Genomic DNA, 13,549 nt, shown 5'->3' on the forward strand with positions numbered 1-13,549 from the left:
TCTGGTTGTGCAGTGTCTCTCCTAAAGTCAAGTCACCGTAAAGGAAAAAGTGCCTGAAACTTATTTTTTCCCTCAGAAAGTAAAATTAAGCATGGATGATTGAATGATGATATCCGAATTGCGACTCATTCTCTTTCAGCTATTCTGGGATCTTTTAAACAAGGAAACAATTTTCAAAAAAAAAAAAACTACTGAAGATTTGATATCAATGCCCTTAGTGGGAAGTAAAATAGCTATTCTCACCGATGTGAAAAGAAAAGCTAGAAGGTTGATGAATTCTGACTTTGCATATTGATAGTATTCCTTTTAGTTTTATCTAACATCACAAGGCAAATATTTAAGTTCTGTATTTTCCACTACTATTTTATAATTAAGTTCTTTATTTGGTTGGCCTAATTAATGCTGATCCATGCACAATCCCCAATATTCTGTATAAAAATTTTTCTATGATATACTAGCCTTTTTAACTGCTCTATTGAACAAATTCAAGTAGAGAATAATGATGGGCTTACTATGTTTTCCTTTCTAAAGATAATCCTAATGTATAATATATTTCCTAACCTTTCATCCTAAATCAATGTCTTCTGAGGATGGGGATATGATTAGTAGCTACAGGCATATCCACAGTGCTCAGGGGCATAAAAATTAAGACTTCTTTACTGTTGTGGATGGCTAAAACCATTTGAAAACTTGAGAGAAACACCTAAGGGAAACCATACCTGAAATTCTCCATCTACTTTGCCAATAGTGTATTTCCATTCACAATGAGAAATGAATGCTTTCAAGAGTTTAAAACACTGTGAGAATCTGGAGAAAAAGATAATGCAGATTAATTCGTTTTTCTTCTACCTAAAACATCCTTCTCAATTATGTAAATATATCCTTGGATGTGAATTAGCTGATTTAAAACATCAAAATTTATCACCCAAGACTTCTTGTTGACTCTAACTCCCCCCCAGGCCTCAGGCCTCACCGTTAAGAAACCCCTTGATTTCAAACTTAAAATCGTTGAATCTCAATTATTTGTGGAAAGACTATCCATATCCCAGAGTAATAAAAATCTGCATCTTAATCTAGGATCTTCTACCTCCTACATGGCTTTGGCCAAATTATTCAATCTTTATCAGGCTCATTCATCTGAAAATTTTATTTTATATCTGAAAAAAAATATGGAGGATATCCATAAAACATAATAGTTTAGAATATACAGAGATCATCAGCAAAGTAAAATATGCCAGCTATGTGTGTCTGTGACTATAGAAAGCTACCATCAAAATATAACATCACAAATCAATGGAGAATGGTCAATTCATGCAACCAAATGTTATTGGGGGGAATTAGCTAGCTTTTACAAAAAATAAATTTAGATTACTATCATATTTCACACACTAAAATATATTTAAGATGAATTAGAGGGTATGTTGAAAAATAAAATTATTTAAAAACTAGAAGAAAACATTTATGATATTTATCTGATGTCTTTAAATTGGTGAATTTTGTAATAAAAATGGTAAATATAAATAAAGAAAAGAACATAATAATTGGGAGAATATAAATACAACAAAAATAATGAAATACTATGCTTCTTACTACATAAAAAACTTACAAATCTATAAATTCAAGAATGTTCATTATGACATTGTAATAGCAAAGAATTAGAAGCAACCTAAAAGCCAAGCAGCAGGGGAATGGCTAAGTAAATTAAGGTATTTCCATATTATGAAATGTAACCACTTTTAAAAAGGATGAGGCATTTTTATATATACTGACTTGGAAAGATGCCCACGATATATAGTCAAGGGGAGGGGGAAGAAATTGTAGCATATTATATATTTTTTATTTTATTCTTTTTTAACAAGAAATATATAGATAGATAGATGATAGATAGATAGATAGATAGAAGGAAGGAGCATCCATCTGTTAAATTATAGTTATCATTAAGGAGTTTGACGAGGAAACAGGAGGTATTTACTTTTTTATTCTAGATACTCCTGATTAGGACATTTTTTTCCAAAGTCCATGCATTAGTTTTGTCATACAAGGTAAATAAAATGGATTAAACTAGCAAGCAAACAAAATTACATGCTCTCAATAAGAAAGGGAAGAGTAGATATGAATAGCTAGTCACAGAAGAAGATATCCACCTCAGGGTTGGGTTTGTTTTTTTTTTTCTTTAACTTTGCACACATTTCCTACATTCAAAGAATGACAGACCATTGAAAAATGCGTATCAATTGGCAACTATTTTAAAAAGAATAACACCAGATGATAATGATGTTAATAGGACTAGCAGGCTCTCCCACACGTTTTCGTATTTTAAGAAAAGAAGAGCTGTAACTGAACGATCTAGTGTGAGTTCTCAAACTGCAACCCAGGAGGAGCAGTATCATCGTCTGCAAACTTGGAGGGAATGCAGATTCTCAAGTTTGCCCACGTGGTGAATCAGAAATCTGCAGGTGGAGCTCAGCCATCTGTGTTTTCACATGGCTTCCAATTAATCTCATGAATGGTCAAGTTTGAGAACCATTGGTCTAGTCGCTACAATTCTGGTATTTTACTGTAAGGCAGAGTTTCTCAACAGCAGCACTATTGACATTGGGGCTGGATAATTTTTGTGACCAAAGGCTGTCCTGTGCATTGTGGGACGTTTAGCAGCATCCTTTGCCTGTACCCACAAACTGCCAGTAGCAAGTCCCCTCCCAGTGACGACAATCAAAAATGTCTCCAATATTGCCAAATGTCTCCTGGGGTAGGGGTGGGGTCCAAAATTGCCCCTGGTTGGGAACAACTGCCTAAAGAAATACCCCAAAGTGTGGAGGAGGAATACATGGAAAGATGTTTTTATATATCAATTTCACTTACACTAAGAAGTCATAAGGTATAGGGTACAAGCCATTCTGTCCCATATAAGGTAATGAGGAAATAATATGTATTACATATGTAAGACATGAGAATTGCTCGTGATCAAAGTGAAAAATGCTGTATACAAATTATATAGAAAGTATTTTCTCAAATACAAATGAAGATAATTTATTTCCACTTCATATCACCTAAATATGGGCAGTGTCATTCTCCTGCTCAAAACCCAAGAATGGATTCCCACATTCTTGGAATTAGATCCTGAACTTTTATCAAGGCCTGCAAGACCCCCCACGGCATCTCCTACTTCCTTTGCCTCACTCTCGAGTCTTCGGCCATACTGTCCCCTTCTCTATTTCTAGAACCACCAAGCACAACCTCACCCCTGGGGCTTTGTACCTACTCTTCCCTTCCTGGGATTCTCCCTTTCCTGGTACGTGCAACTAACCGAGTCTCTGCTCAAATGTCCCCTCCCTCAAGAGGGCTCCCTGAGTACCTGGTCTGTTACAGGTAGCATTTCCCACTACACTCTGCTCAGTAGAATTATCTGAGGGCTACATTATCTGCAGGCAGGCAGACCCCACCCATACTAAGTAAACAAGAATGTCTAGAGATGGACTCCAGATGACTAGGATTTTTTAAAAGGTTCCCAGGATCAATGGAAGAACTACTACTTTTCAGTTTTTCTTGTACTTCAGTGCCAAAAATCACATTGTATATTGATTGGTATAGTATGTTGTCTGGTTCTCCCATTAGATTATAGGCTTCATGTGGACTGTGGGCAGGGTCTGTTTTACTCATTGTACTATCTCTGACATCCGAAACAGTATCCAACACCTAATAGGCACTCAATAGATTTTTATGAATCAATAACAGTTACATTGAGTTACTCTTCATGGTTACTGGTGGGCTTTTTTCTTTATTATACTTTTTTAAAATTTTCAAATTCTAAACTAAAGTTACTTTAAATTAGAAGAAAAAAAAAACAAATTACAGAGGATTTTTAAATCTGCCTTCAGAAATTGTGATATATTTGAAGCCCAGTGATTAGCACATAATAGATATTCAACAAATAGTAATTACTGTTAGTGTTCCTTTTTGATATCAATTATATAAGGGCTTTGGCTATAATATCCATTTTATCTATGGTGGTGTTACCTTATAGAATATATATTCCTCTAGAGATAAGTCATTTTGAAGTCCATGGGGTATTCTTTTTTTTTTACTTTATCAGGCCCTCCTATCTTATTAGATATTCTGAATATTTCTTTAAAGATGCTTTATACTCTCCCTATAATGTCCAATAAATAAGGGTATGAAACAAGTAAATAATTGAAAATGTTTCAATCTTCTGCATTGAAGTCAGTATAAAAAAGTTATTTAATAAATGCAAAGAACAAAAGTAAAAGTGTCAAAAAATAGCCATGATTCCCACTTAGAAGAATAGTTGTTAACTTGCTTTGGAACACAATACTTAAATACAAAATTGAGCACTTTATGATTAGTTTAAACAAATTGATTTATAACTTCTATTAAAAACAGCTGAATTACTGGGGGTGCCTAGGTGGCTCAGTTGGTTAAGTGTCTGAATTCGGCTCATGTCATGATCTTACAGTTCACCAGTTTGAGCCCCACATTGGGCTCTGTGCTGACAGCTCAGAGCCTGGAGCCTGCTTCAGATTCTGTGTCTCCCTCTCTCTCTGCTCCTCCCCCACTCACCTTCTGTCTCTCTCTCTCTCTCTCTCAAAAATAAACATTAAAATTTTTTTTTTAATAACTGAATTACCAGTGAATGACCACCTCAACACACATTGGTGTTAAATGCAAAAAACATTTGTGAAATTTCTTCTGCTTTTGCAATATTTGAAAATTTTTCTAACATACTGCCATAACTGTAGGGGAGAAAGTTGAAATCCTGCTTAGTCCCCAATCTTATTAGAAGGAAGGGAGGAAGGAAGGAAGGAAGGAAGGGAGAGAGAGGGGGCGGAGAGAAAGAGAAAGAAAGAAAGAAAGAAAGAAAGAAAGAAAGAAAGAAAAAGAGAGAGAGGGAGGGAGAGAAAGAGAGAGAAAAAGAAGGAAAGCAAGAGAGCAAGAAAGAAAAATAAAAGAAAAAAGGAAAGAAAGAAAGAAAGAAAGAAAGAAAGAAAGAAAAGAAAGAAGGAAGGAAGGAAGGAAGGAAGGAAGGAAGGAAGGAAGGAAGCCAATGTAAGCAGCAGCATAGTTTGTGCAAATTGAGGGTAGCAAGCTATGGTTAGCAAGGATCCCCTGAAAATAGTTGTAGCACATAGGAAACAGAAGTCAAACATTGAAAATGTATTCTATTTTAAACAGCTTCTCTTTCCTTAAGTGGTCAAAGTCAGAGGTAACACTTCACATACAGTGGATAAGCTATATTTTGTGAGGTAGGTCTGACCTGATGGCAAGAGAACATTTACCACCGCAATTTCCCCATTCAAGTTAAGCCATCCTAAAGTTGTGTGTGTTGGAAAATAACAGCATTCCGGAGATAGGGAAGGGAAGACTTGTAGTCCACCTCCAATAACTTGAGAGTTGTCCTGCAGGCAATTATGTGCCTTTCAACTTTCTTTGCAAGTCACTATGGTAACAGTAAAGCACAGAGTTAAAAGAAAGGTTGCATCTGTATATTTGTTTGCAACTGGACTATTATTAAAAGCGTTGGTCTTAATTCAGCATTAATTTTGAGTTTTATAGTAAAGCTCTCCTTCAGTTTGAGTCATTTGGTAGTGATTTAAAGCAACTAAGAAATTTCTTTGGGTTAGCAATTCAGCTCACTTTTGGAAAAAAGTTACCCAGCATAAGGCTGCAAGGATTTTTTTTGTCTGGGGTCCAACATCTGTAGCACTGGATCATAGATTATTTCTAAAATAATCTTAAATTGATGGATCATTGCTCCTTCCATTTGGACCCGACAAAAAGCAGCTCTGGCATTTCCTCTCCTTTTTATGCCATAAACTGCATATCATTTTTTCAGCTCTTGCCAGAAAAATGAATTCTTACCCATTTCAAGATTTTATAAACTTGAATTTTATTTAACAGTATTAGAATTGCTTTTACAGTGAATGTATATCAAGTGATATTTCATGAACAAATTTTAAAAAATCATAATTATTTTTGTCAGGCTATTTTAAACTAAGCAGTATTAATAAATAGTCATTTTCAAAAGAGTGCAGTTTCGGGTCTTTTTAGTCAAGCATTCACAGTCACTAAACTTTGAGCTTTTCACGTCGCTTAGAATCTTTGCTGTACGCATTTCTGGGAATAAATTAATGGTGAGTAAACAACCATGCAGAGGAATTCCCAAATATTGTTATAAGATCTGAATGTTTTTGTGCCTCCTTACCCATCCATCAGTTCACTGTACATTAATCTTTCAACCATATCTTTGCTCTCACCTTTCTCATTCCGATGTGTTCTTTTGCCTTTTAGTCTTTGTTTTACCATAGAAGGGAGGTTTCTTTCATTTCTTCGCTGAAAACAGGTTAAATTGTAGCTCAAAATTTACAACACTGTCATGGCATTTAAGGCCTAATGAAATCTAAGCCCTGCCAGCAGGGTGGAACTTTCCAGAAATGACCACAATCTGACCTCTTTGACTTAGCTGCTACAGAGTTCCAAAGCCAGGTGGCATAGGAGGGTAAAATCCATTACACTTTCAAACCTACACAGTAGGCCTTTAGCAAAACCAGCTAGAGCAGCATTTCCTAATCCATGCTCCTCAGGAAAGCCAATCTATGACATCTAAGTCAGTTAAGGAAGACACGAGTCAAAGAGGAGCAGCGGTATTTTTTTCTGCAGGACTTTTCAGAGCCTTTATTATGCTATTGTGTATCATGAATTTGCAAGAATAAAAAGTGGCATACAATTTTCTCCAAAACTTATCTTACTTTGGCATGCTATTTTTGCAAATCATATCACAGAAAGGGGGTTTTTCAGAACTCACGTTGTGAAAGGTATCATCAGACTCATAGTAAAAACCTACATGGTTTCTGAGTCAGATCTTCCCTTCCAAATCTATGACTCAACTGCATTTTAAGCTACTGGAAGTATAACTTAACTGTTTTTGAGAGTTTTCTGCCTTTGGTACTAGACTAGAGTTTTTTTTCTGTGGATGGCTTTTCTTTCTTTCAGTAGCCTATGTTTCTCCTGTGCGTGTGTTTACTACTTGAAGTCTTTAGATTTAATGGCACTTGCAGTATGCAGCTGGTCCCCACAGTGGGAGTGGAAATTTGAAATTCATTGATTTGAGGTAAAAAAACAGAACAAAACAAACAAACAAAAAAACCCTGAGATTTAAAAATTTTCAAGCTATACTTTGAAAGTCTGGTCGATTCCCTATGTGGTCCTAAATCAACCACTTAACTATTTAACAGTTTATTGAGGTAGAGAATAGGTAAGTTCACATTTGAATAAGGAAGTTTATAATGACCTTAATACATTTTCCAACACATCCCCAGTTTGGGGGACTTCTTTGCTAGAAATGTCTACTCGCTATTAGAAAGGAATCTAATCCAATTTAAACATTGATGTGAGAATGTATTTGCCTAGCTACATGAATCATATAATTTGGTAGATGGTGACTTCTACCCCAAACTGGTCTTCATTATCAGTATCTTTTCTCACTGAAAACTTGTTTGATTTCTCAACACACCAGCTACTGGTTGGTTGACATTCAGAAAAACAATTGCCAATGAAATACACAGAAATGCGCACACACACACACACACACACACAAGCACACATTCAGTAACACTGCATAAGAAAAATGGCATGTATTCTATTTAATACACATCCACATTATCTTATTAACTTTCTTCCTTAACTACATTCGATTTTTCTAAAAGTTACTCCAAGTAACTTAATTTTCCAAAATTAGGAGAGAACTCCAAGCTGTTAAGGAAATTTAACCTGCAATAACGCAGCTGTAACAAGAAAACAAAACTATGCGTCGTTTAGTAAAATCTACTGATAACAAGATTATTTTAAAGCTAAAACACTCATACGTTAAAGCTGGTTCTATTAATATCAAGTAGAAAGTGTGCAGAGAAATGGACAGAAAGGATACAAGTTTGAGATGGAATGAATGCTCCACATTTACACATGCATAAAAGCACAAAATGAACATTTGTCCCCAAGAAATTTATGAAACCGATGCATTGGCAGAAATCCCTTACAGGAGTCCTCTTGCATAACCCACTGGCTAAGATAGAGAAATCTTTCCTTGAGGTGGGTTCTGACATGCAGTGCTAGCCTCCTACTCTCCACCCTATTTAAACTCATTCTTGGTTTCCTCCTCTAGATTTGGCCCTACTCTAGATTCAAAGACCAGGCCTTTGGCTGAGCAGGAAAAATAGGAAGAACTCTGGAAAAATTGATAACTAGTCTAGCCCCATTTCATCCTTCTTTCTCTCCCCTCATGGCCCATGTCATACATGCTATAACTTTCTGGTATGCCCTGGAAAGCTGAGTCACACACACCCCACACACACCCAAGTTCCTCCAGATACTACAGGCCTCTTCCAGGGTACTCTTGCACCCTCCTGAGAGCCCTGACTGCCCTCTCCAATAGTGGGCTCTTGAACCCCCTTGATTTCTAGCCTCACCTTTTGGAAGTCTGATGCAGTTCTGTCTCCCAACTATCCCAAATTTCACTTTGCCTCTACCTATTAAAATTATAGCTATTATTGAATAGGAAGATATACCTTCAATCCTTAATCAATCTTCACATCATCCCTTTCCCCTTCCGGTCTCCCTGGACTCCAGTCCTAATTTTCTTCTACCCTGTTGGTCAAGATGCCTTATATCAGTGGTTTGCCTTCACACTTTCAATACTTTCTTGCTTCTTTTCTACCTTCTCTGTGCCCTGTTACCTCTGAGCCCTGTTCTCTGCTAGAAAAATCTTATCAACTTGGATCTGTGCCTGCTATGGATAAAGTTGTTAAGGCAACTTTTGCCTAATAGGTACTCACTGGATTAGATATGTTTCTATATTTGCTTTTAATGAGTTTCTTTTTTAATTGTGAGAGAATCAATGAAGGAGTATCACAAAAAAGGTGTTACTTTAAAATCAAAAGAGAAAAGTCTGTTTTTCCCTTATGGTAAATATTATTAATGACTTTTATAATAAGAGGCTCTGGGAAAGGCTCAAGAGAGATCTTAAACTGAAGTTTAATAATAGGTATATTAAAATGAAGCAAAGGCTCATTCACTCCATTTGTCCCCACTCCAGGTTAGAAGAATGTTTAAATCATTTCACAGACTTTGGTAAATGCAGTTAGAAAGTGGTAGAGTTTCTTATATTCCAAAGGAAACTTTAAACTTGAAGTCTCTGATAACTCAGTGACACTCTAAAATATGAGAACACTTTCCAGAATGTAGCCAAGTCAACGCTGCTCACAGGTATAAATGCTCTCCATTGAAAGCAGGAAAAAAAAGTGAAAATGGGAGGCAGGATATCTTTAATATTCAGTCGAAATTTGAGAGTTATTTTGCCCACAATAAATCTACTAGAATCAGGCTGTCAATCACAATTCCGCAGTGGGGAATACAAATCCAGGCCCTTTATGGAAGGATCTTATAATGTTATGGAAGATGGCAGAATGAAAAACTGGCCCAGTATTTAAGAATAGGAGTCATAACACATACCATGATGATCCTTCCAAAGGCATTGGAACCAAACTGCCTGGGTTTGAACCTCAGCTTTGTATGCCATCAGGCACTTCACCTCTCTCAGCCTCAGTCTTTACATGTGTAAAATGGGCTTAATAATAGAGGTGCCTCATGGAATTATTATGAGTATTAAATGAGATGAAAATATAATTATTTAGAACAACACTTCATTTTTTCACGTTGAGCAAGTCAAGGGCATTTTCTTGGCCATGCACTTGTGCTGTGGGGACTCATAAAGTAATGGTGTGGGTCCTTCTCAGTTTCATTCAGGAGAGAGAAAGCATGGTTTCTTGGTCACAGAACTGGTACTTCAGCAATCTGAGTTTATGAAGAGACAAATAAAGCAAATCTGCCTGCCTCCTCTTATATACGACCAAACAAAGGATCCTCTCCAGTCCAGCATTCCAGTGTTCTACAGTGGGCCCTGAGATGGAGACCCGACTGCCGTGCGATAAAGACCCTTTGCCTCACTTTCTTCTCAACACTCATATTTCCCTTGGGTCGGGAGGTCTGGTAGAGTGCAGAGTTTAGTATTTCTCAGCACCCTATCCTTCCATATGCTATCCCTATTTCCTTAACATCACTAAAACCTCACCCTTTCTAACTTTAATATAAAATGAAGTAGGCTCCAATGGTAAGAATAAGCATCATTGTTTAAAAGTCTCAATATATCGGATGGGGCTTTATTTTCCTTTGAAGAGTCCTGTGTTGAAGCAGGCAAGGCATAACCATTAATAAAAACCACATCCTAATGTTTCATAGGTATTCCAGCTCCCCATACAGTCCTCACACAAGCAAACATTTCTTTGATTCCAGTGGGACTCTTTTCTTGTGCAAATGCTACAGGACTCTGTATTTTATTGAAGTGTGAGCTAAATTGGATGGCCAAAAAGATAGACACTTAGAATTGTGCCATACACCTAAATGTCTCAGAACCTACCTTCTCTACAAAACATATTCCAGTTAGCATTTGTCAGGAACGCTGTTCTTACTCCAATCACTAAAAACTTATTATTATTTTTTGGTTTATGTCTACTTTCCATCATCAACTATGCGTATATTGTTCTGATTTATTGTGCTTGGATTCTTACATAGGCGCATCTCACCTGTTTCCTCCATTGACTATAAACTTTTCAAAAAAAAATTTTTAATATTTATTTAGTTTTGAGAGACAGACAGACAGACAGACAGAGACAGGCAGACAGAGAGACAGAATGTGAACAGGGGAGGGGCAGAGAGAGAGGGAGACACAGAATCTGAAGTAGGCTCCAGGCTCTGAGCTGTCAGCACAGAGCCGACATGGGGCTCGAATTCACAAACCACCAGATCATGACTTGAGCTGAAGTCAGATGCTTAATCATCTGAGCTACCCAGCTATCCCTGACTATAAACATTTTGAAGGCTGAATCTTGTTAACTTCCCACCATAATTTTTGCTGTTTATCCATTCATTCCACATTTATTGAACACTCACAATGTCCAGGTACTATGGGGATAAAAAGTTATGGGGCGCCTCGGTGGCTCAGTCGGTTGAATGTCCGACTTCAGCTCAGGTCATGATCTCATGGCTTGTGATTTCGCGACCCGCGTCGGGCTCTGTGCTCACAGCTCAGAGCCTAGAGCCTGCTTCATATTCTGGGTCTCCCTCTCTCTCTCTCTCTCTGCCCCTCCCCTTCTCATGCTGTCTCTGTCTCTCAAAAATAAATAAACGTTAAAAAAAAATTTAAAAAAAAAGTTGTACCAGGCAATGAATCCTTCTCCCCAAAGTCATAGGTCCTATCTTCATAATAAAGCATAAAGAGTAAAAGACTAAAGAATGTTACGGTAGTTGCCATTTTTGTAGAACTAGAAAAATGTTTTGTCTGTGTTTCATTCCCCATCAAAGCCAGTCACTGCCCTTTCTTTCTTTAAATTGAAATTTTAAAAAGAAAAAGAATTCAAGAACACAGAATTTTAGAAATCAAAAGTAGCCACAATTTCACTTCAAACTCAGGGCATCTTCTCTCTTTCCCTTCCCCCTCCAGGATAGTGGCCAAAGCCTCCAAGAACCTCATGTCCACACAAAGCCTGGGGATTGTATTTGGACCCACCCTTCTGAGAGCTGAAGGTGAAATGGGGAACATGGCGGTACATATGGTATACCAAAACCAGATAGCTGAGCTCATGCTGAGTGAGTACAATAAGATCTTCGGCTCAGAGGAAGACTGACAGAGAAGACAAGTTACTGAATATGTTCACATCTGTCTCGATGCCTAATATTTTTACATTTCTGTAAACATATTTCTGAAATATTTTTTGCCTTTCAAGCGACAGATGCCTCATTTTGTGAAAACTTAGTGATAATTTTGTGTTTAAGTTCCAAACATTTGAATAAAATAGTTGACAATATTTGCCTATATGTGTTCTACATTAACCCCTTCATTCCTGTTCCTTCTAGCACTTCGAGGCCTTCATTATACATGCTCCACACTGTTAAATAATGTGCAGAGCACAACACATATCCAAACAGCAGTTTTAAAGCTGCTCCCAGGCATTGGGTGTGTAAGTGGGTTGAGTGAGTGTTGTCAATATGGGTATATGTGCACACAGGTGAGACTTCTCACTACCCTGGCTGCCTCAAGCATGTTCCCATACTCCTACTTGTACAGGAGTAATACCAACAGAGAAAAGAAGTCAGAAATTAATCATTTTTAAATGAACAAAGGAGATCAGGTTCTCCACTAAAACAGATATATTTCATCTTTCAGAAACATTTCTGCATGTGCAAATATAAAATACAGCCCAGTTATCCTCAATGTTAGATGGTGAAATGTACAAATACAACAAGGTGAATGGCAATGTTTTTGAAGAAAAATGACATTTCAAAACATTTGCCATTGGAGATTATACACACACACACACACACACACACACACACACTATTTGCAGTCCCATAAACATATTGTCTTATAAATGAAAAGCAAAACTAAGGCCCTGGAATTTTGATCTTTATATTATACAGGAATTTCATGACCACTCATTTTTAATGTTATCATCCATTTTGAATCTTCATCAAACTGTATATCTTCCTTTGCCCTGGCTATGTCATTTTATGTAGAATTTTTATTACGCTTCTGAGGATGCTTTATTGGTGAATTACATTAAATCCATCTAGAAACAACTTTTTAAAAGGCTTTTTTTTTCATATGCCTGAAGGATTACTTGACTAGACTTGGATTGCTTTATCCATTTGATGGTTAGTTTCAGTTGTCATGGATAAACAAAAGAATAACTGTCTAGAATATATCAAACATTGTTTTATTTTGAAAAGTATGTTCTAGCTGAACACATCTCATATCCAGTTTTGTGAAAGTATTCTGCCAATAAAAATGTAGACTTTTGTTTGACAGCTTTTTAATCAAATTCAAAAGGAATAAATAAAACTAATCCAGTGCAATAAAGAGTAAGCCTAGTTATCGATTTGTTCATAAAATGAAATATAAAGCATGTAAATAAAATGTGTGAAGTATGGATTCAAAAACAAACACACTTAGAGTAATGAGCTCAGAAGCATAGGCTGTCGGCATAGATGGGGTATATGGCACAGGGGGAGAGTCTGGTCAAGAGAAAGCCAGATGTGCACACAGCTCCAGCATCCACAGAGCTGCCTGAGAAAGAAGTTACCTTGCTCCTCTTTGAATGTCTTCATCTTGGCCATGGTGCCACTAAGCTCATGGCCGAGAACAGAGAAGCAACCACAATAAAGGCTGAAGAGTGGTTTCATCAAGTGGGATGTATACACATACCACAAAGCCAAGGCAAGTCACATGAGGCAGAATCCCATGACCTAAAGTCACTGGTAACAGTAAGATGATAAACTTGCCAGCCTTAAGCTCTTATATGTAAAGTTGTACTTAAGCCTTTCAGAAAAACATGGAAACATGAAACAAGAGTTTCTGGCATTCTATTTCAATGCCATGGAAATTCTTCCTCATTTCCATGACATTCCATATTCTGAATTACAT

General features: G+C 36.9%; 1 protein-coding gene across 1 annotated transcript in view; it reads left to right on the top strand.

Annotated features, from left to right (window-relative positions):
* The window catches only part of ARHGAP15 (Rho GTPase activating protein 15), a 619,122-nt gene extending 606,140 nt beyond the window's left edge, over nucleotides 1–12,982 (top strand). Inside the window, exon 14 of the mRNA XM_040474974.1 lies at nucleotides 11,570–12,982. Within this exon, the coding sequence (XP_040330908.1) occupies nucleotides 11,570–11,753 (184 nt within the window). The 3' untranslated portion in view covers nucleotides 11,754–12,982. The remainder of the gene's footprint in view (nucleotides 1–11,569) is intronic.
* The last annotated feature ends 567 nt before the right edge of the window (nucleotides 12,983–13,549 follow it).

The sequence above is a fragment of the Herpailurus yagouaroundi genome, unplaced genomic scaffold (genome assembly GCF_014898765.1).
Source record: "Herpailurus yagouaroundi ecotype Mexico unplaced genomic scaffold, PumYag 140, whole genome shotgun sequence".
Lineage (NCBI taxonomy): Eukaryota > Metazoa > Chordata > Mammalia > Carnivora > Felidae > Herpailurus > Herpailurus yagouaroundi.